A 20,477-nucleotide genomic window follows, 5' to 3' on the forward strand; every position below is an offset into this window, starting at 1 on the left:
GTGTGTGTGTGTGTGTGTGTGTGTTTGTAAGCCACAGTGTACATGTAGAGGTCAGAGGATAGCATGTGGAGTCAGTCTTTTCTGTGTGGGTCCCAAGGGTCAAATATAAGTCATCAGGCATCTCCTTTACTCTCTGAACCATGGAAATGGCGCAAGTCAGGTATTACAGTGTAAAAAAGTAACCAGTACATGTTGCTTTCAGAATAAGATGCAGATGGTACTGAGAAGGCCATAGAACTCTGAGCAGGACATCAAAAAGCAGTTGGCTTGAGGAATTAATTCCAAACACAAGGCCAAACGTGAGAGTCAGCATGAACAGCAGTTCTTTTTTCCTTAGGTGTCACAGAGAGAATAAGGAAAGATTAGAAGCTAGATGCATCCGCTGCCACCATTTTTTAAATCAGCTCCAGGGCTAGGCTTTTCTCCTGTGATGCCTGGGAGGAGTTTGTGGGGCTGAGCTGGAATCCTCATAGCTGCGATAGGCAAAAGACTCTTGGGTTAGAGGCAAGAAGAACACGTAAGTGGGGGAACCCATATTACTATGTCAAAAAGAACCCTCGGAAGTAACTTTGAGGAGGGAAGTTTTTTGTTTGTGGTTTCAGGAGAGAGAGTCGGTATAGAGAATGACACCAATGGCTAGTGGCTTTTTTTTAAAAAAATGGTTATTTTGTTTATTTACATTTAAAATGTTGCCCCTCTTCTTGGTTTCTCCTTCGAAAACCTATCATCCCATATCCCCTCCCCTCTGCTTCTATGAGGGTGCCACCCCCACTTCTACCTTACCACCCTTCATTCCCTAAACTGGGGAATCGAGCCTTTATAGGACCAAGGGCTTCTCCTCCTATTGATGCCAGACAATGCCATCCTCTGCTACATATGCAGCTGGAGACATGGGTACCTTCATGTGTACTCTTTGGTTGGTGGTTTAGTCCCTGGGAGCCCTGGAAAGTCTGGTTGGTTGATGTTGTTGTTCTTCCTTATGGGGTTGCAAACCCCTTCAGCTCCTTCAGTTCTTTCTCTAATTCTTCCATTGGGGACCCTATTGGGGACCGCATGCTCAGTCTGATGTCTGCCTGTGAGCATCTGCATCTCTATTGGTCAGGCGCTGACAGAGTCTCTCAGAGGACACCTATACCAGACTCCTATCAGCATGCATTTCTTGGCATTAGCACCTGTTTGGTGTCTACAGATGGGATGGATGCCCAGGTGGGGCAGTCTCGGATAGCTTTTCCTTCAGTCTCTATTCCACGCTTTGTCCCTGCATTTCCTTTAGACAGAAACAATTCTGGGTTTGTTTTTTTTAATGAGAGCTAAGTTAAAATTGTGTGCAATGAATTCAGAAGGTCTCAGCACAGCAAGCTAGAAATTGAGTTGTCTGAGTCTGACTCAGAAAACAAGTGTGTGTTGAATATAAACCACAGAGGCGTGAGGACAGTTGAAGAAAGGGCATCAGTCACATGCTCACTCCAAGGAGAGGAGCTGTGGGAGCAGATAGAAGCAAGCCATTCACCAGTGCTTTCAGAAGGTCCGGGTTAATGCAACTCTTAGATGTTGACCTTGATTGAATTCTGATAACTTTTCTGCTAGTTGAGTCTCAGTGTGTGTTCACCTGAACATACTGAGAGACTCTTCCAAGGTCATGGAGGCAGCAAGAATACATCTGTTTGCCTATCTTTTTATAGCATGTTGACATGGTGTAATTAGGTAGTGTGGATTCACATCATGACTGTAGGGAGAGTATGACTCAGAGCTAGGCAGGCTGGAGCCTGGGGCAGGGGGTGGGGGATGCTCAGGGAAGAAATGTATGTCTTGATTAAGTTGTGAAACTGAGCAATTATAGATACATGATGAAAAAAAAAAGACTTCCATAAAATTAGGTTTATGGAAAGCCTTCTGATTTTGAATCTTGTTGATGTCATTACACAGACTTTCAAAATTGCTTCCTTTGTTTTTGCCCTAAGTCATTGCCTGTGTCTGAGAGAACTAGAGAAGGCAACAGCCTGCAGGCAGCAGTTTCTTAAATTAATATCAGTCTGTTTAAAGGGAAGAAATGCATAATGATGGCCGAGGCATATGCTGTGATTTATTAGGAAAAGAACTAAAAATGATTTGATTATTTTTTTTAAATGGTGAATTTAAGCAGGGAAATATGTAAAAACAAAACAAAGCATAACAGTTTTGTCTTATAGGCCTTTGCTGGTAATTTTGATCTAGCCATGCCCATTGATTGTTTCCTACTATTAAAATTAAAGAACACCTGTCACATGAGATTTGTTTGAGGTAGTAGGAATGACTGAGGAGATGGTCAGCAGGGACATTTGCTTCTGAGCAATTCAGGGATATTTTGGTTATCTGCGCTAGGCTCTTCAGTGGATTTGACTGTTGGCTTTAGCTTGTTCCGCCAGGAATTTGATAGCTGTAACTATAATTGTAGCAATAGAGGAGGCAGCTCAGTGACAGGACATGTAATTCTGGATACCAATGGACGTGTTCAACTTTTTCACAATGAGATTCGTCCGCCAAGTTACCTCTTCATTTTCATAGGTTGTTAATAAGACCTATAGGCAGAGTAGCCTCCAGTGTGCTATTGAACTAAGCAGATTTGAATCAGGGAATGAGCTATCAAGGTTTAACTGTAAAGATATTCCCCTATATTTCCTGACTACTGTACTTGAATGATTGAGTTTTGACCGGGAAGTACAGATCACTATTTCTTTTAAGTTCCTTGAGATTTTTTTTTCCTTTCAAGTAGGAATCGAGCTGCAAAACTTCTGTTGTGCATATTGTAGGAGCAGCAGTGAAGATGCAGGCTGCAGAGGGTGTGAGCAGTCAGGTGGGAGGCTCAGAGTTAACTGGGGGAATGATCTCCAGATAAGGGGATGAGATGCATTAGAGAAAAACAGGGTCTGGTAGTCAGCGTGAGAATCAGGTGCCACGTGGAGCTTTCATAATTGCTTTCACATAGGCTTTCATTGTAAGGACTTCAAATTTAATGATAAAATTTCATCCATCGCATAATAGATTTTGTCATTGTTACAGACTTTGTCTCTGAATATATTGTATTTTCTTCCATGAATTTTTGTGATTGCAATAAAATATCAACAAAGCCCTTATTTAAATACACATATATTTATGATCAGAATATGGACTACAGGGATTAAGTGTGCCATCCCTTTAAAGTAGTACATTTTACTATGTTTACTTCTTTTTGTGTCAGGTTCTGAACCTGGGACCCAAGCATTCTACTATGAAGTGACATCTCCAACGAGTTAATAGATTTTAAAGCAGTTGTGTGAATGTTAGTTTGAGTCTATAGTTTGAAAAGAAGTATAGGGTGACTATTGTTTATAAAGCATTATTTTCATTTTGAAAACAGGTTTACAAGATATCTATTGTGTAGCTAAATTCATTCTACAAAAAAATTGTGGCTGGACACTAGGCTCTGAGCTGTGTTAAAAAAATAGTGTCTCCCTCTCAAGGCTACATTGTATAGTGGTAATAAAAATAAGCATGTTTATTCACAGTTATGAACATAGATTGCCCATGTGCACATAAGTTGAATGCACTGAATAGAAGTTATAGGGAAAAATAAAAGGATGAAAGGCAAACAAGGGTCTATGGGTATTACGTGTTCTGTGGAGGTGGTAGCAGAAAGGAAGAGAGGGAGGGAAGGTTCTGTGTTTGTATCTGATCATGCATTGCTTCTGTAATCTACTTGACTTGTTCCTTTCAAGCAGGACAGTAAAGACAAGTACCTTACATGCTATGGAAATAGATGCTGTATTTGCTTTCTGGAGTGTGACTCAGTAGACAGAAGCTATGCTGTATGAACATGGCAATATCTTTGCTCCTATAGCCTTTGTGATATAAGGATGATTTGGGGGGCTGTCATTATGAATACTTGATACATCACGAGATGGGCTTTGTAGAAAGAGTTGAGTGTCTCTCTGTCTAGCTTAGAAAGAGGCACGTGGTTTATGACCTTGCACAGTTAGATGACTCAATCTCAGAAGGATACTGCTTCTAGTTTACTGCTACAGGGGCGGGGGCACCCTCTTGTATTCCAGCACAAATGAGGGTGAAGCTACCCATTTTGTCAGCTTTGTGACAGGTATATGATCTTCCTGAATATTTTTGCTTATTTGATTTTGCAAGTGCTCTAAAATCTACCCCTAATCTATTGAAGTATCTCTGCCCCTTTGTCAAACATCAGTTGAATTTGTTTGTGTGGGTCTAGTTCTGGGTCACAAAGATGGTTTTATTCTCTTTATCCCATTATGTATGCTTTTCTTTACTTTTAAATTTTGGGTCTATTTTTTTTTTTTTTTTACGTTAAGATCTCATGTCATCCAAGTTAACCTTGTATTCACTCTATGACTAAAGATGGCCTTCAACTTCTGATCCTCCTGTCTCTACTTTCTAAGTGGTGGAATTACGGGCATGAGCCACCACGCCAATCCAGTTGGCTTTCTATGTTAATTTAATATCATGGAGCTTGTCTATAACGTAAATTAAATTGGTTTCGAGATTTTATGTTATTATTGATGTGATGATGGGTTACATACAATTTTCAATGAGAATATGTTGAGACTGAGCTCCAGCATTGGAGGCTGGCATGGGGATGGCTGACTTAAAGATTAATTTGTTTTCCAAAGCACCATTTATAACAGAAGATGACCCATGCCTTTGAATATGATGTTAGTAACTCTTTTATGTCTGTGACGAAATGCCTGACAGAAACAACTTGTGGGAGAAGGGTTTTAGTTTGGCTCATAGTTTCAAGGATTCATCATTGGCAGACAGGGGAGATTGGCAGGACCCTGTGGTGAAGACTCTTCAAATTCTGACTGTAGGATGGGAAGCAGAGAGAGTAGGGTGGGACCAGGAATAAGCAGTCCATTCAAAGGCCCACTGATGAGGGTTTTACTTCTGCCAGTCAGTTTCTGTTGTAGAAAATGTTTAACCTCAATTAAACATTTCTACCCTGCCTTGTATCATTCAGTTCCTGCATAGAAGAAATGCAACCTTTATATTTATAATAAGCCTTAACACTAAAGCTGGACAGATATTTAACTTATATGCTATTAGAATCTACTTCCCCATTAATAGCCCTGATTTATAATTTGCCGTATTCCGTCTAAGCTGTCCTTAACTTTAATTGACCAGCCCTTATGTCCATGCTTTTATGACTCACCTAACCCATAGTGGCTTCCTTCTTCCCTCCCTCTTCCTCTCCTCATGATTTTCCTCAGACCCCAAGCCTGGGAACCACATACCCTGCCTATCTCAATTCTGCCTAGCTATAGGCTATATGTATCTTTATTCACCAATCAGGAATAACTTGGTGGGGGTGGGGGAGGGCAAGGTTACATAGCATCACTTGGGTCTACATGCAGATTCTCTCATCCTTGGGGACAACCAGGCCCTAGGGGCCAGTAATGAGCATTACATATACATAGCGAAAGACCAAATCTCAGCAAGCTTATACCTCCCTTAAGTTCCACAGTCTTCAAAATAGAACTATATTGTAAGGCCAAGCATTCAAAATGAAAGTCCAGTTGGGGTATTTCAGATCCAAGCCATAACCAAGGTCAGGAAGCCCATAACACTATTGATTTGACTGTAGCAACTCAGCTCAAGCTGAAGTGATTGAGTCCTTGCTTACTGCTACAGAAGGACTGACTACAAACTCTGAGTACTATTGCTTGACTCGTCAGAAGGCTCACCAGTGCTATAGAGAGGTTATATCATATTTTATCACAATAACCTAGGAAATGGTTAAAGAAAGGGAATCAGGGTCTGGAGAAATGGGTATCAGATTACCTGAAGCTGGACTTGAGGGACACACACACACACACACACACACACACACGTCTTAAAGCAAAAAGTAGAGTTCAGCAACCTGCCCAGGTTTGTACAATGAGATGATGTCTTCAGAAAGTTAATAACAATGAGATTTGAAACTGACTTGCCAAATTCTTGGTGCCTTACCCCCCAAAAAAAAAAAAAAAAAAAAAAAAAAAAGTGAGCTCATAGCTGTAGCATCATCTGGAGAAGGTGCCCTCTGTCAGAACTCACCCTTGTAGCCATCAGGAATCTCCTCATAGTGCCCAGTCATTGATTAATGATGCTTTATGATTATGCCCTAAAGCTCACTAATTGAAATTGTGTATCCTATAAAATTTTATTATGAATAAATACTTCCATGTCAGGCAGTGAGAGGCTGGAAAGATTTGCACCCTCATTAGCATGCTAATACAGTATTTCCTGGGCTTCAGATTTTACAGATGAATCCGCTAGCTGTCACAGCACTTGCATTTTACTCAGAGAATGAGCTGTTGAACAATTGAGATAAGATTTAAATTGTACTTTATAACTCCCAGAACCAAAAGAGCTAGCTACTTATGTTTTGGTGGACAATGTTTAAGAACCATGAGAAGTTGAATTGATGACGTTGTGGAGAGAATTTGTGCTTAGAATACATTTACGGTTCCTCTTACATGGTCAGCCTGAAATATGAGTTCTCTAATGAAGTGCTGCATCTTGGAGAAGGATGTATAGTGGAGGTATAATGTGTAGTCAGAAGCCTGAGAGTCTTTTAAAGAAGTCTTGAAGGAGCTTGTATGATCGGCTATTACATGTGCTTTTTAAAAGTTTCTGTTTGGTGAAATTGCGGTAACTTCAGCTGTTCTGATTTATGATCTAGAAGTTTCTGGGTTTTTTTTTTTTTTTTTTTAATGTGAGTTTAGTACCAGCTTTTGGGGGTTTGTTGTTCTAGTTACTCAAGAGGCTATGGCAGGGGGAATCTCAAGCCAAAAACCAGCCTTGGCTGCGTAATGAGTTCAGAGTCATCCTGGGCAATTTAGTGGTACTTGTTGCAAGTTAAAGGAGAAAGAGTTCTGGAGATTCGGTTGGGTGCTAGAGTGTTTGTCTAGTTGTGTATGAAGTCCTGGATTCAATCCCCAGTACTGCACAGTAATAATAATTTTGAGGATGATTATCAATTTGTATTATTTTTACTTATTTTCTCTTCCCCCAAGTAGCTATACTATTGTATGGATAGAATTTATCTATCTATCACAGTTCCATGTAACAGTTCATCATCGAAACCAGTTAGGCCAGGAACCTGGAGTCGGGTGCTGATGCAGAGGGCATGGAGGGATGCTGGGCCTTCCCACATCAGTCACTAATTAAGAAAATGTCCTATGGGCTTTTCTACAGCTGGATCTTAGGAAGACATTTTCTTTGCCAGTGGCTCTAGCTTGCATCAAGTTGATGTAAAACTTTCCAGCACAACATCTATTTATCGTCCTTGAATTTTGACAGATTGCTGGCACTTGCCTTGAAGTTCCCAGTGGTAGCTCCAAGGGCAGTGTTTTATAAGTCCTTTTAACTTTTTAAAGAAGGTTTTAATTTTTTCCCCTTTAGTCGTCTATGTAGGAAGGATAATTGCCCTGAGATAATCATTGAGTTGTCTGACTATAAAGATGTGAATAGCATTTGGTAAACTTGTCGGACTTTGAGGTGGTTTGAATGGGAGTAGCCCTCTATGGACTCATTTGTTTGAATATTTAGTCCTCAGTAGAACTGTTTTGTAGGGATTAGATAGTGTGGCCTTGTTGGAGGAAATACGTTACTAGAAGTGAAATCTCACTCTGAGATTTCAAAAGCACATTGTAGGCCCATTTCTTTACCTCACATGAGGTAAACAAGTGAGCCCTCAGTTACTGCTTCAGTGCCATGCTTCCTGCCATGATGTTCATGGACTTTAGCCTTTTGAAAACCATGAGCCCTCAAAATAAATTCTTTCATAAGTCACCTTGGTCGTGGTGTCTCTTCACAGGAGTAGAAAAGTAACTTGACTTTGAAAAAAAAATAAGTCTTTCTGGATTCTGATTTTGATGCCTGAGATACACGGTGGGCAAATACTCCCTTCATAGAATCAGAGAAGAGGTGCTTGCCTCCAGATGGACCAAATTTATATAAGCTTGACTTCCCTTTGAGTCATTTAGGATAGACCTTGAGCCTTGTTTCAGTTTAATGTTTTGCTATCTTATATCAACACTTATCCTGAAATAGTCCAGGGAGACTTCCTGACAAAACAAAACAACAACAAAAAACCCCAAAACAAACAAACAAAACCCTACCAACTTCTACACAGTAGTAACTGTTTATATGGAATCTAATAAGTGACAAGGGGATCTTGCCACTTATTATTAAAAGTCATTATTATTATCATATATTATAATAATAATATATATAATATTATTATATATCATTATATATAATATATAATAATATTATATATATTATAATTATATATATATAATTATATATATTATAATAATAATATATATAATATATAATATTATATATATTATAATAATATATATAATAATAATATAATAATAATATAATAATAATATATATATAATAATAATATAATATAATATATTATAATAATAATATATATATATTATAATAATAATAATATAATAATAATTATATATATTATAATAATATATATATAATATTATTATATATATTATTATATATATATTATTATATATATAATAATATAATAATATATAATAATATATAATATTATAATATTATAATATATATTATTATATATATTATTATATATATTTTTATATATATTATTTAATATATATATAAAATATATATAATTTTATATATATTATAATAATATTATATTAAATTATAAATAAATTATATATAATTATATATTATTATATATAATTATATAAAATTATAATAATTTTATATAATTATATATAATATATATAATTTTATATATATTATATAATTATATATATAATATATATTATTATATATATAATAATATATAATAATAATATATTATTATTATCATCATATATTATTATTAAAGTCAGCAATCGATACTTGAAAAAGACTCTAGGTTTTATACCTCCTGTTGGAACACTTTCCAAGCACAGACTTCAGTGCAGAAGGATCTTTAGGATAAAGCTAAAAGATTCCAGAAAGGAAGTAGGATTTCCTTTCTTTGAACATTATGTTTGTTTTACAAATATGAATTAAACTTACTTTTAACTTTCTACTTGAATAAAGATTTTAATAACCTGTTAAGTTGAAATTAAAATTATGGAAAAAATGTTTGAGCAACTCCCCTTCATAGATACATAATTTTGCACAGCCATATCTATATTATTTGTTTCTTAAAGCCCATTTTATTTCCAACTTTGCGATTTCTCTAAAACACTCTGTTTAATCAACATTTTAGAATCATTATTCAGTACCCCTTTCTAAGCTTATTAAGAACTGCATATTTGCATACTCAGGACATATTCATAGTGATTTATCATTGTATAGAAGATTTATATTTCTGTCTTAGTTTTATTTTCTGTTGCTGTGATAAAATACCTTAAGAAATACAACTTCGGGGAAGGAAAGGGTGTTTATTTTAGGCTCCAGTTCCAGTTTCTAATCCACCATGGCAGGGAAGTTACCTGGAGAGAACTGGTCACATTGTCTCCACCGTATACATATATTACTTCATTTCTCTCTTCTCTTGACTGTGGGTGTGATGTTAACTAGGTGCTTCAAGTTTTGACCATCTTGATTTCCTCACACTTATTGGCCTGAGTGTTCTCTGCCTTGAATTTTCTAAAGCTGCTGAAATGCTTCTAGTATACAGCCAAGGTTAAGAACCCCAATGAAATAGCTAATATAGTTCCAATGGCTCTCAAAATGTCAACATGCAGAATATACTTCTTCCAGGGGCTTATGGGAAATGTGGCTGCATGGGTTTCACCCTTGACCTCAATCAGAAACTTTAGCCATGGGGCCAGCTTGGGCTTTAAAAGGATTTTGGAAAAAAACATACCTCGCTAAAGGTTAAGATTCATTCATCTGCATCAGTAGTGCTGTACTAGGGTTGCTTTTGTCTCATAAGGGACATTAAGCAATGTGAGAGGCAGTTTTTCGTTTTACCAACTGGTGGGAGGCTGGCATTTAGTTGGTAGGGGGCAATTTCTGTAAATATCCCATAATGCAGGGAACATCCCCTGCAGCAAAAATATGTCCAACTTTACACAGCAGGTGTACTGCCAAGGAGATAAACATGTAAACCACGGGGTCCAAGTTTTGGCTTCTCATTGGACTCAGCTAAAGACTTTCAAAAGAGCCAAACCCCACATCTACTTTACTGAACATTGGTGGGGACATGGCATAATATTTTTGATAGTTTCTCATGTGATTATTGCCTACAGCCATGTCAGGAAGTCACTGCTGTTCAAAGTGTTCACCAGTGCATCTAAAGCCCTCTGGTCACTGTAGACAGCTGAGGATGGTGCTGGGCCTGTTGATATGTCTTAAGAAATTAAGATATATATCTATCTTAAGAAATATATATATATTAAGAAATATAATTAAGAAATATCTATCTATCTATCTATCTATCTATCTATCTATCTATCTATCTATCTTAAGAAATGTACAGCCAGGCATTGTGTTCCTTCTGATGGTTGTGTTATCACAGGGAGTAGGAAACATGGGCTTCTGAAATATTATTAAAAAATCTAAATTGAATACACAGCTATAGTTAGAAGTATCTTTGGAAATAAGTACACCATGAAGTGTGAGAGCCTGCTCTATGGTAAGAGCTCTTGCTGCAGTTGTAGAGAACCTGAGTTCAGTTCCCAGCACCCACATTAGGCAGCTCACAACCACCAGTAGCCCCAGCACTATGAGGGTACAGTTAGAAAAGTCAGAAACAAATGGGACAAAATTTTCATAAAATAAATATTAAGAAGGAAAAAAACCCCACAACAACACAAACAAAAAAGTACCCCAAAAAAGCCCGAGAGAGAGAGAGAGAGAGAGAGAGAGAGAGAGAGAGAGAGAGAGAGAGAGAAAGAGAAAGTTGTGGGAACCCCTTTAGAATAAAGAGGATAACTAACCAATATGAACATCTTATTTGAATCTTGGTAAAAGCCACGGAAGAAAAGATTTTGTGAGATAATTTAGAACATTTGAAAATTGACCAGATATTTTATAATACCAAAGGCTGTCTATGGTGGAGTAATTAGAGGCTGTAAGCAGGGTTGGTCCCATGTTGATAATTGTTGAAGTTTGAACTGGGTGTGCAAGGGCTTGGGGCTTGTTTACTCAATTTTTTTCTTGTATATTTAAGAAGTTCCGAAATAATGATAGTATGAAATGGGCTGTCAAATGGGTAAGGAGCAGAAGCCAAGGAGGTGTTAGAACATGGCCTGAGCAGCAAGGGGTTTCAGAGGCTATTTTCAAAAGAAGCCTTTTGGAGTTGGTGACAAGAAGGTTGTTTAATGGCCACAGCAAATTCCATTTCAATAAAGAAACAGGTCTGGGAGCAAGATTGGAGCACAGGGCAAACCAACAAGAGATAGATGGTAGGGAGACAGGGAGGGAAACTGGAGAGGAGGGGCAAGGTGTTGGTGTTATGTTTGAAAGAGAACATTCCTATGTATGTTTAGATCATGAGGACAAATTCTAGAGAGGATGCCGAAGCCCTAGGAAAAGACACAGGGTGTGTTCTGTTCACAAGCCTTTGTTTTCTTGAAACAGTGTTAAAAAGTGGTCACAAAGACCAGTTTGGCTAATTCACATAAGTTTCTTGACATCTTATATTATTAGAAGTGCTTGGTCATTTGAGTGCATGTGATATACATCCCAAGACGTACCTTTTGTGATTCTTTTGGTTTATGTATATGTGCAAATTATATATTGAGGATTTTATTTCTACTTATGTATTTATGTGTATGTGCATGTGTATGTGGGTGCCCGTGGATGCTAGAAGTGGTTACCTGGTACTGGATGTAGAGGAAGTTGTGAGTCATACAACATGGGTGCTAGGAACCAAACTTGGAGCTCCAAGAGGAGCAAGTGCTCTTGACCACAGAGCCATCACTCCAGCTCCCTCTGTTAATATTTTATTTATCAGTTTATATTTTGTCATGCATGGCCCATTGGTGTAAATTGCAGATGACTGTATTAAAACACTGAGTCAGTCTTTTTACATTTCTTGGAAGTATTTTAAACAATGAAATCCAAATTCAGAGCCATGAACAATTACATGCATATCTTTATATAATAATATAAAAAATGACACCTATGCTTTTAAGTCTGTACTTCTATGACCAAAGTTGGTAAAAAAAAAATATATATATATATGTCTATAGAGGGAAGTTATGAAGAAAAAACATTACTATTATATGGGTAAGTGATGGGGAGAGAATATGTTTAAGTAAATGCTTATTGAGAAAGAATATATGTTGATCACTGTTACATTTATTTTTATTTCCAGCTGTGCTATCTCCTCACAATAGACCTTTAACATTTACAGTTTCTTCTACACTCTTCCTTCTTTCTGTTTGTTTAAAAGGTGGAGTTCAAAGAATGAAACCTATTAAACTCAAATTTAAACTTTTTTATGTCAACAGAACAGTCCATTATGAAGGTGGTGCTGTATCAGTTCATGCACGCTCCCTCTGGAGACTAGAGACCCTAAGAGTTGCGTAAGTAGAACTTCTAAACCCAGCCTATAATTCTGAGGGTATGGAATGGTCAATGCCTTTGGCTTCCAATTCAGTGTGGGATGGTCCTGTTAACTCCAGCTGCAAACAACATGGAGAACAAATGTAGTATCCAATTCTTTTTTTCTCTTGTCTCTTTCTATCACTTCTGTCTTGATTCAGCAGGTGAGGACCCAAGAATAGTCTCATTTAGTAATTTCCTACAGCTTACCTGTCTTTGGTCTCTTTTGCTTTATAACATCATGTCCCCCACACCTGGCATCTTCCTGGCATAAAGCACTGCTGGGACAGAGTGGTGTCAGATTTGGAAGCAGGACAAGTTGTCTGCAAGCCTGTCACTCACCTGAAGTCTGAAAGATTGTGGATTTAAACTTCTAAAGGTGCATGTGGATAAAAAACAGTTCAACAGCTATTTGCAAGGACTATGAACTTTACTCATGTGTAGCTTGATACTGGAGTGGGAAACTGTATAGTAGCAAAAATCACCACACTATTCATTATTGCAGTAAGAATTCAGATGCACATACATGTACACATATTCCTGGTATTTAGAAGATTTTTTTTTTAAAGAGTGTCTTTTAGTTCATTTAAATGCTACATCACTGATAAAGGCATAGCTTTAAACATTTTTAGACAAAACTATGATATTAGCAAAATCATTTTAAAAATAATTGGATGGTTTAGTCTTCGTTTAAAATGCACTAAGTTGTCAGTATATTTTCCTATAATATTACACTTTAAAAGAAGTTATTGCTGTATGATACAAACTCTTTGGGTGAGAGCCAGGACTATTTTACTTGAGTCGGTGTCTACAGAATTTTTAAAATGTGAGCTATCTGCCTATTTAATGATAGATACAATAATTAGTGTCTAAAGTCATTTTGCTTGGGTATTCCAAACAGTAATTTCAGAAAACTTGGTAGATTCTCAATATTATCCTGATCAGTTTAAATAGATGGGTGGAAAATAACTTCCTATATATTAAAGGGGCAGTGGTTTTGATCTGTTCTGTTCTGTTTGTTTTGTCTTGTTTTGAGAAAGTGTTTCTCTGTGTAGCCCTGGCTGCCCAGTAACTTGCTGTGTAGACCAGGCTAGCTTTGAATTCAGAGATCAGCCTGTCTTTAAGGCATGTAACCCTGAAACCTGGCCTCAAGGAGTGATGGTTTAAAATCAAGTGGCTTCATCTCTGCTTCGCAAACAATCAAGTGAGCATAAGTACTGCTGTGAGTTAACACTCACCTTTGTTCACTTAAAAATGCTCAAACTCTTCTTCACAGTGAAGGGTGCTTATTACTCCCCTTTTTCTGGAAATATTTTATGTCAGGGCCGTGGGCTGTGTGACTACCTGAGTTTTCCTTCTTCTTCTATCATTCTCTAGCAACAAAATGTTCTTGTCAACCTTTATATTTTTCTGTTAGCCTATAACATAAAAAATTCCATATTCACAATATTTAATGTTTAATAATTAAAAACAGTTGTCTTTGATATGAATATTAAGTTGATTAAATCCACCTAAATAGTAATACTTTTGATAATTATAAAGTTTTATTAGATGTGCATCTACATGCATAAAATTAGGCTGTCTTTTTTCTAATAGTATATAAATTAAGGAAAATATTATAGCTACACATTTAAAGTCATTTCCTCCATAAGTATAAAAGCTGTGAGTTTCCCTGCAGTTTCTCAGTCTGTTTTCTTCCTTTGCACCTGGTTCTAAGATGTTTATATGTACAGACATGTAGCATATGTTTGTAGATGCCACTCATAGTGTTTATCCACGCCTGTGTGCACACACGTGCAGTCATACTCCTACATTTTAGTGGCTGCTTCTTTGATGGTGGTGGGGTTGGATCAAGTTCTGATTGTTTTGTTAGGTGGAGTGGAAGCCACATAAGATGGGGTCAGCCATTCCGACTCCGGCATGTCACAACAGGAAAATACTTAAGCCTCATGGAAGACAAGAACCTTCTACTCATGGACAAAGAAAAAGCTGATGTAAAATCAACTGCGTTTGCCTTCCGGTCTTCCAAGGTAAGATGAAGTGTGGCATTTTGGGATTTCTGACCATGTGGCCCTGCTTTGTTTTTTCTTTGATGTAGGGAACAAAGGAAGAGTGGATACAAAGTTTTCTCATCCCTAGCTCCCCTTCCCAACCTCTATCTTTATCAAGTCAGGTTCCCAAACTACTGAAACTAGCCCTGAGATAGCCTGCTGGCTTCGTGGTTTCCATTTTGGTTAGAGCATACCCTCCAACTCCTTCTGGATTCTTTACTTTTTTTTAAAATAAAGATGTGTATTTTTATTAAAAATATATTTTTTCTCAATAATATATCTAGAGTATGGTTTCTCCTCTCTCTAGTACCCCAAGTTCCTTCCCCACTCTGCTCTGATTCAGACCCATCCCATTTCTGTCTCTCATTGGAAAATAAAAGGGCTTCTAAGGGACCATAATATAAAATAAAATATGATAATATAAAGCAAAAATTAATACAGCAGAACAGGACAAAACTAACAGAAAGAAGGAGCCTAAGAAACAGATATACATGTGGAAACCCACTGGTTTACACATTCAGGAATCCCATAAAAACACTAAACTGGAAGCCACATATATATGCAAAGGATGTAGGGTAAAAAGGTGAGAGAAAAATATGCAAATACAAATTTTTTTAAAAAATAGAATTAAAAAAAATAAAAGGGGAAGAGCTCTGACATAACATCATAAGACAAGAAACCCTCAAGGATATCACTGAGTTCCTTTTCTGTTGGCACCTACTCCTGGATACACAGACTACCCTTAAGAACAGTTTGCTTTCCCAGCCAGGCTCCCTTGGAGGAAACTAAATTTTCATTTGCAAGTGGTTACCAATTGGAGATAGCTTCTGAGCTGGGGACTGGGGCATGCGCCCATTTGATGTTCACCTCCATGACTCCATCTGGTATAGCCCTGTGCAGGCCCTGTGCATGCTGCCTCAGTGTCTGTGAGTTCATAGGAGCTTTGATCATGTTGATTTAGAGGGTCTTGTTTTCTTGGTGTCTTCCATCCCCTCTGACTCTTATACTCTTTCTGCCTTCTCTACCACATGGTTCCCTGAGCCCTGAGAGGAAGGATTTGATAGAATCATTCTGAGTGTTCCATTCTCTGTGTGTTTTCTGGCTGTGGGTCTTTGTATTTGTTCCCATCTCCTGCAGGAGGAAGCTTCTCTGATCATGGTGGAGCAAGGCACTGATCCATGATTGTAACAGAATGTTATTAGGAGTTATTTTATTGCTACTTAAAAAAACAGAATTATTTCGTTTTACATTAGGTCCCTGGGTTACCTGCTCTCACGTTCTTGGGTCACTCAAGCAGTGTTGGATAGGAGTTCAATCTTGTGGATGAGCCTCAAGTTAAATGAGTTATTTGTTGGTTACTCCTATAAGCTTTGTTTCCCTATTGCACTAGATATGTTGCAGGCAGGACAGTGTTGTAGATCAAAGGGTTTCTGAGCACACTGGTGGTAGCATGCAAAATACCTAACTGTACCAAAGATGCTAACCCACAGGGGTGAAGGCTCTGTGTAGGCATCAGCTGGACTTCTCCATGTTCCATGCATTGTATTGGTGTTGTCTTTAGCAATAGTACCAAGATGTCAGTTTGTGGAATGGACACTTTGCCATGCTCTTGCTTTTAATGGAATTACTTAGAGTTATTCTTCATTTGAATTGATGTTGGCTATGTGCTTTCTGTAAACTGACTTTATTATGTTGAAGTATGTCCCGTATATCTCTAATCTCTCAGTGACTTTTATTATGAAGGAGTGTTGGATTTTTTTTTTTCAAAGGTGCGTCTAATGAGATGATAATGTGTTTTTTTTTCAATTTACTGATATGGTGGATTACATTTATTGATTTATGTATGTTGATTCATCCTTATATCTCTAGGATGAAGCCAACCTGATCATGGCGAATGATCTTTTTGATATGTTCTTGGGTTTGGTTTATGAGTATATGATTGAGAATTTTTGCATCTATGTTCATAAGAGAAATTGGTCTGTAATTCTCTTTCCTTGGGGGTACTATTTTATGTGGTTTAGATATCAGAGTAACTGTGATCTCATGAAATATACTGGGCGACATTTCTTCTGTTTCTATTTTGTAGAATAATTTGAGGAGTATTGACATTAACTCCTTTTTAAAGTCTGATAAAAGTCTATGCTAAGACCATCTGGCCCTGGATTTTTGTTTGTTTGGTTTTTGTTTGTTTGTTTGTTTGGTAGAGTTAACTACTGCTTCTATTTCATAAGGGGTTATATGTTGGTTTAAATTTTATCTAATCTTGGTTTAACCTTGGTAGGTGCTATATATCAAGGAAAGTATCAACTTTTTTTATATTTTCAATGAAATGGAAAGTAGATTTATTTAAGTAGTCCTTATGAATCTCTGGATTTTCTCAGTGTCTATTGTTATGTCTTCTCTTTTTGCTTTTTTAGTTTATTTGGACAAGAGTTTGCCAATCTTTCTGATTTTTCTCAAAAAAAAAAAAACTTGTTTCACTGATTTTTTAAAATTGTTTTTATTTGGTTAATTATTTTTATTTTATTGATTTCAGCCCTGAAGTGTTTTTTTTTTTTCTGTCTACTGAGAATGTAAGGGTGTTATTTCAGTTTTCTTGAATCTGTAGAGATTTGCTTTGTGTTTTGGTATATGGTCAATTTTGGAGAAAGTTCTCTGAGCTGCTGAGTAGAAATTATTCTTTTATGTTTGGATAACATGTTCTATAAATATCTGTTAAGTCCATTTGGTTTATAACATGTTAGCTCCAGCATTTCTCTATTTAGTTTTTGTCTAGATGACCTGTCCGCTGGTGAGATGGGATTTGAAGTCATCCACTATCAGTGAATGAGGGTGAATATGTGATTTAAACTGTAGTAGCTTTTCTTTTATAAACTTGTCTGCTCTTGTGTATGCTACACAGATGTTAAGAATTGTGGTATCTTCTTGTTGTATTTTTTTCCTTAGATGAACATGTAGTATCCATCTTTATCTCTTTTGATTAGTTTTATTTGAAATGTTTTGTCAGCTATTCAATGACTATACTGGCTTGATTCTTAAGTCCATTTGTTTGGCATATTTTTTAGAAGCCTTTTACCTCCAAAGGAATATTTATCCTTGGTGTTAAGGTGTGTTTCTTGTATGCAGCAGAAGGATGGCTCCTGTTTTCACATTAATTCTGTTAGTTTGTGTCTTTTTATTGGAGAGTCAAGACCATTGATGCTGAAAGATATCAATGATCAATGTTTGTTGATTCCTATTATTTTGATGTTTTTGTAGTGGTGGTGGTAGTGTATGTGTGTGTCCTCTTTAGAGTTGTTGGGATTATTTATTCCTTGTGTTTTCTTGGGTGTGGTTAACCTTTTTTATATTGGGGTTTTCCCTCTAGTTCCTCCTGTGGGACTAGACTTGTAAATATTTTGTAGAATATTTATAGCTACATTGCTTAGATTTGGTTTTATTATGGAATGCCTTGTTTTCTCCATCTTTTGTGACCAAAAGTTTTACTGAGTATAGTATTCTGGGCTGCCATCTTTCACTGCTTGAAAGTGGAAATAGAATCAATAGAAAAAAAACCAAATTGAAGGAAACTTGAAAAAGAAAAATTTAGGAATTCAATCATGAACCTCAAAGGCAAAACTCACCAATAGAATAGAAGACATGGGAGAAAGCATTGAAGACACAATAGAACAAATGGATACCCTGGTCAAAGAAAACATTATATCTAAAATAATCATGTCAGAAATTATGCAGGAAAAGAAGGACACTATGAAGATACCAAGTCTAAGAATAGGGAAAGGAAGTAATAGGGAAAGGAAGAAGACGCCCATATAATTGACACAGAAAACATGGTCAACAAAATCATAAAAGAAAATTACACTAACCTAATGGAGGAGATTCTTACTAAGGTACAAGAAGTTTGCAGAATACCAAATAGAATGGACCAGAAACAAAATTTTCTATTGTACATAATAATCAAAACTAAATGTACAGAACAAAGAAGAAGGAATAGCAAAAGTTGCAAGGGAAAAAGACCAAGTTACATATAAACCTATTAGACCTATTAGACACATGTAGACCTATTAGAATAGTACCTGACTTTTCAAACGAGACTTTAAAAGCCAGAGGGCCTGGAATGATGTTCTACAAACAGGGATTCTAGTCATGTCTAATAGCAAGATCAATGTCTGCTAGATTTAAAAACAAAATCAAGAATACATGTGTACACTTGTTCATTTTTTTCAAGGCATAATATAGCTCAAACTTCGTCTTTCTTGTGTTTATCCTCCTTCTTCACCCTTCTGTGTAATGACAGCACAATTGTGCATTAAAACCTGTCTTGGTGGCTTGAAACAGAGACAGATGGATCCCCAAGGCTCCTGTCCCACCAGATTAGCTGAATTGGTGGGCTCCAGGTCAGAGAGAGAGAGAGAGAGAGAGAGAGAGAGAGAGAGAGAGAGAAGGGGAGGGGGAGGGGAGGGGGAGGGGGAGGGAGAGAACCTATTTCTAGAACCGGGGGAGGGAGAGGGCCTATTTCTAGAACCTGGAGAATGATACAGTTGGTCATCCCCTGGTTTCCACATGTGTATTGGTGTGTCTGCACATACAAATGCACTAGTAACGTGTGCTCTTAGGCACACACAGACATGCACAGAGAGACATACAGAGACATACATACTCTACACAACTACATTGGAAAACCTAAGAGTATTTTCTGAAGTCTAACATTTAAAATGCAAAAGCCATGTCTCCAAAGCTGGAAGGAAAGAGGGGAAGATGAGGAAACACATGATCACCTCCTATGGGGTAGAGTCACAGTGAACTTCTCTGTTACGGCTACATCCTATGAGAATCATGGTGATCTTCTATGTTATGGTCACCTATGAGATAGAATCACGATGATCTTCTTTGTTATGGTCATCTATGGTCATCTAGGGTCACAATGATCGTCTGTATTATGGTCTCCTATGAGATATTTTCATAGTGAATTTTTGTGTTATGGATGTATTTCTTTTTAGAATTATTGATTTTTTTAGTATACAAAATAACAGGTTTCATTTTGACATTTTTATAAATGACATAATCATACTTTGCCACCCACTCCATATTTGCCACCCACTCCATTTTTAACTTTCATCGTCCCTTCTAAGGTTTTAAAAATGAGAAATCAAGTTGAATACCACAGCATGTGTGTGATGTCTCAGCGCTTGGGAGGTAGAAACAGAGGGACACTGAGGGAGAAGTAGGCAGGACGATCACAAGTTTAAGGCTAGGTTAGACTATATAAATATATAAAAACTATACCAGCAACCTGAGAAACCATTCCCTAGAAACACAGATGAAACAGTGACAATGTAAAGATTAACTTATGAGTAGTGTTAACTAAAGTAAGTAATAAGAGAGGTTGGTGAGCAAGAAGACGGTAAGTTCACATTCCAGCCTGACATGAATGAGGAACTTTCCAGGAAGAACCACAAGCACAGATTGCTTACAAAGACACCCAAGGAGCCAAGGCTACAGAGAGTAGAGCTTGCCAAACAAGAAGGAAACCAGAGAACCCAACATGTGGTAGGGCATGGGCCTAATACATTGACTTTATCAATATATAGGAATAGAAAACTGCAATTTTAAATGGAAATAAGTTGGTATTGGGTCATGAAATAGAAGCCATGACAGAGACCTGCAGTGAAACTTTATTCTGAGAGGGTGGGAATATACAATGGTTACTGGACCAGGACAGTATGAATTCAAGTCAAGAAGGGAGCTTGACTAGAATGGACACTGGGATAATATACAGGCAAATGAAAGCATTTTATGAGACAAAATGTGTGTATTTCATGGCAGTAAATAGTGAAAAAAAATCACTGACGA

General features: G+C 37.0%; 1 protein-coding gene across 1 annotated transcript in view; it reads left to right on the forward strand.

The window, feature by feature from the left end:
• Positions 1-20,477, forward strand: part of Ryr2 (ryanodine receptor 2) — a 566,557-nt gene that overhangs the window by 246,666 nt on the left and 299,414 nt on the right. Inside the window, exons 11-12 of the mRNA XM_076939363.1 lie at positions 12,483-12,557; positions 14,450-14,606. Coding sequence (XP_076795478.1) covers positions 12,483-12,557; positions 14,450-14,606 — 232 coding nt within the window. The remainder of the gene's footprint in view (positions 1-12,482; positions 12,558-14,449; positions 14,607-20,477) is intronic.

This window comes from Arvicanthis niloticus, chromosome 8 (genome assembly GCF_011762505.2).
Source record: "Arvicanthis niloticus isolate mArvNil1 chromosome 8, mArvNil1.pat.X, whole genome shotgun sequence".
Taxonomy (NCBI): Eukaryota; Metazoa; Chordata; class Mammalia; order Rodentia; family Muridae; genus Arvicanthis; species Arvicanthis niloticus.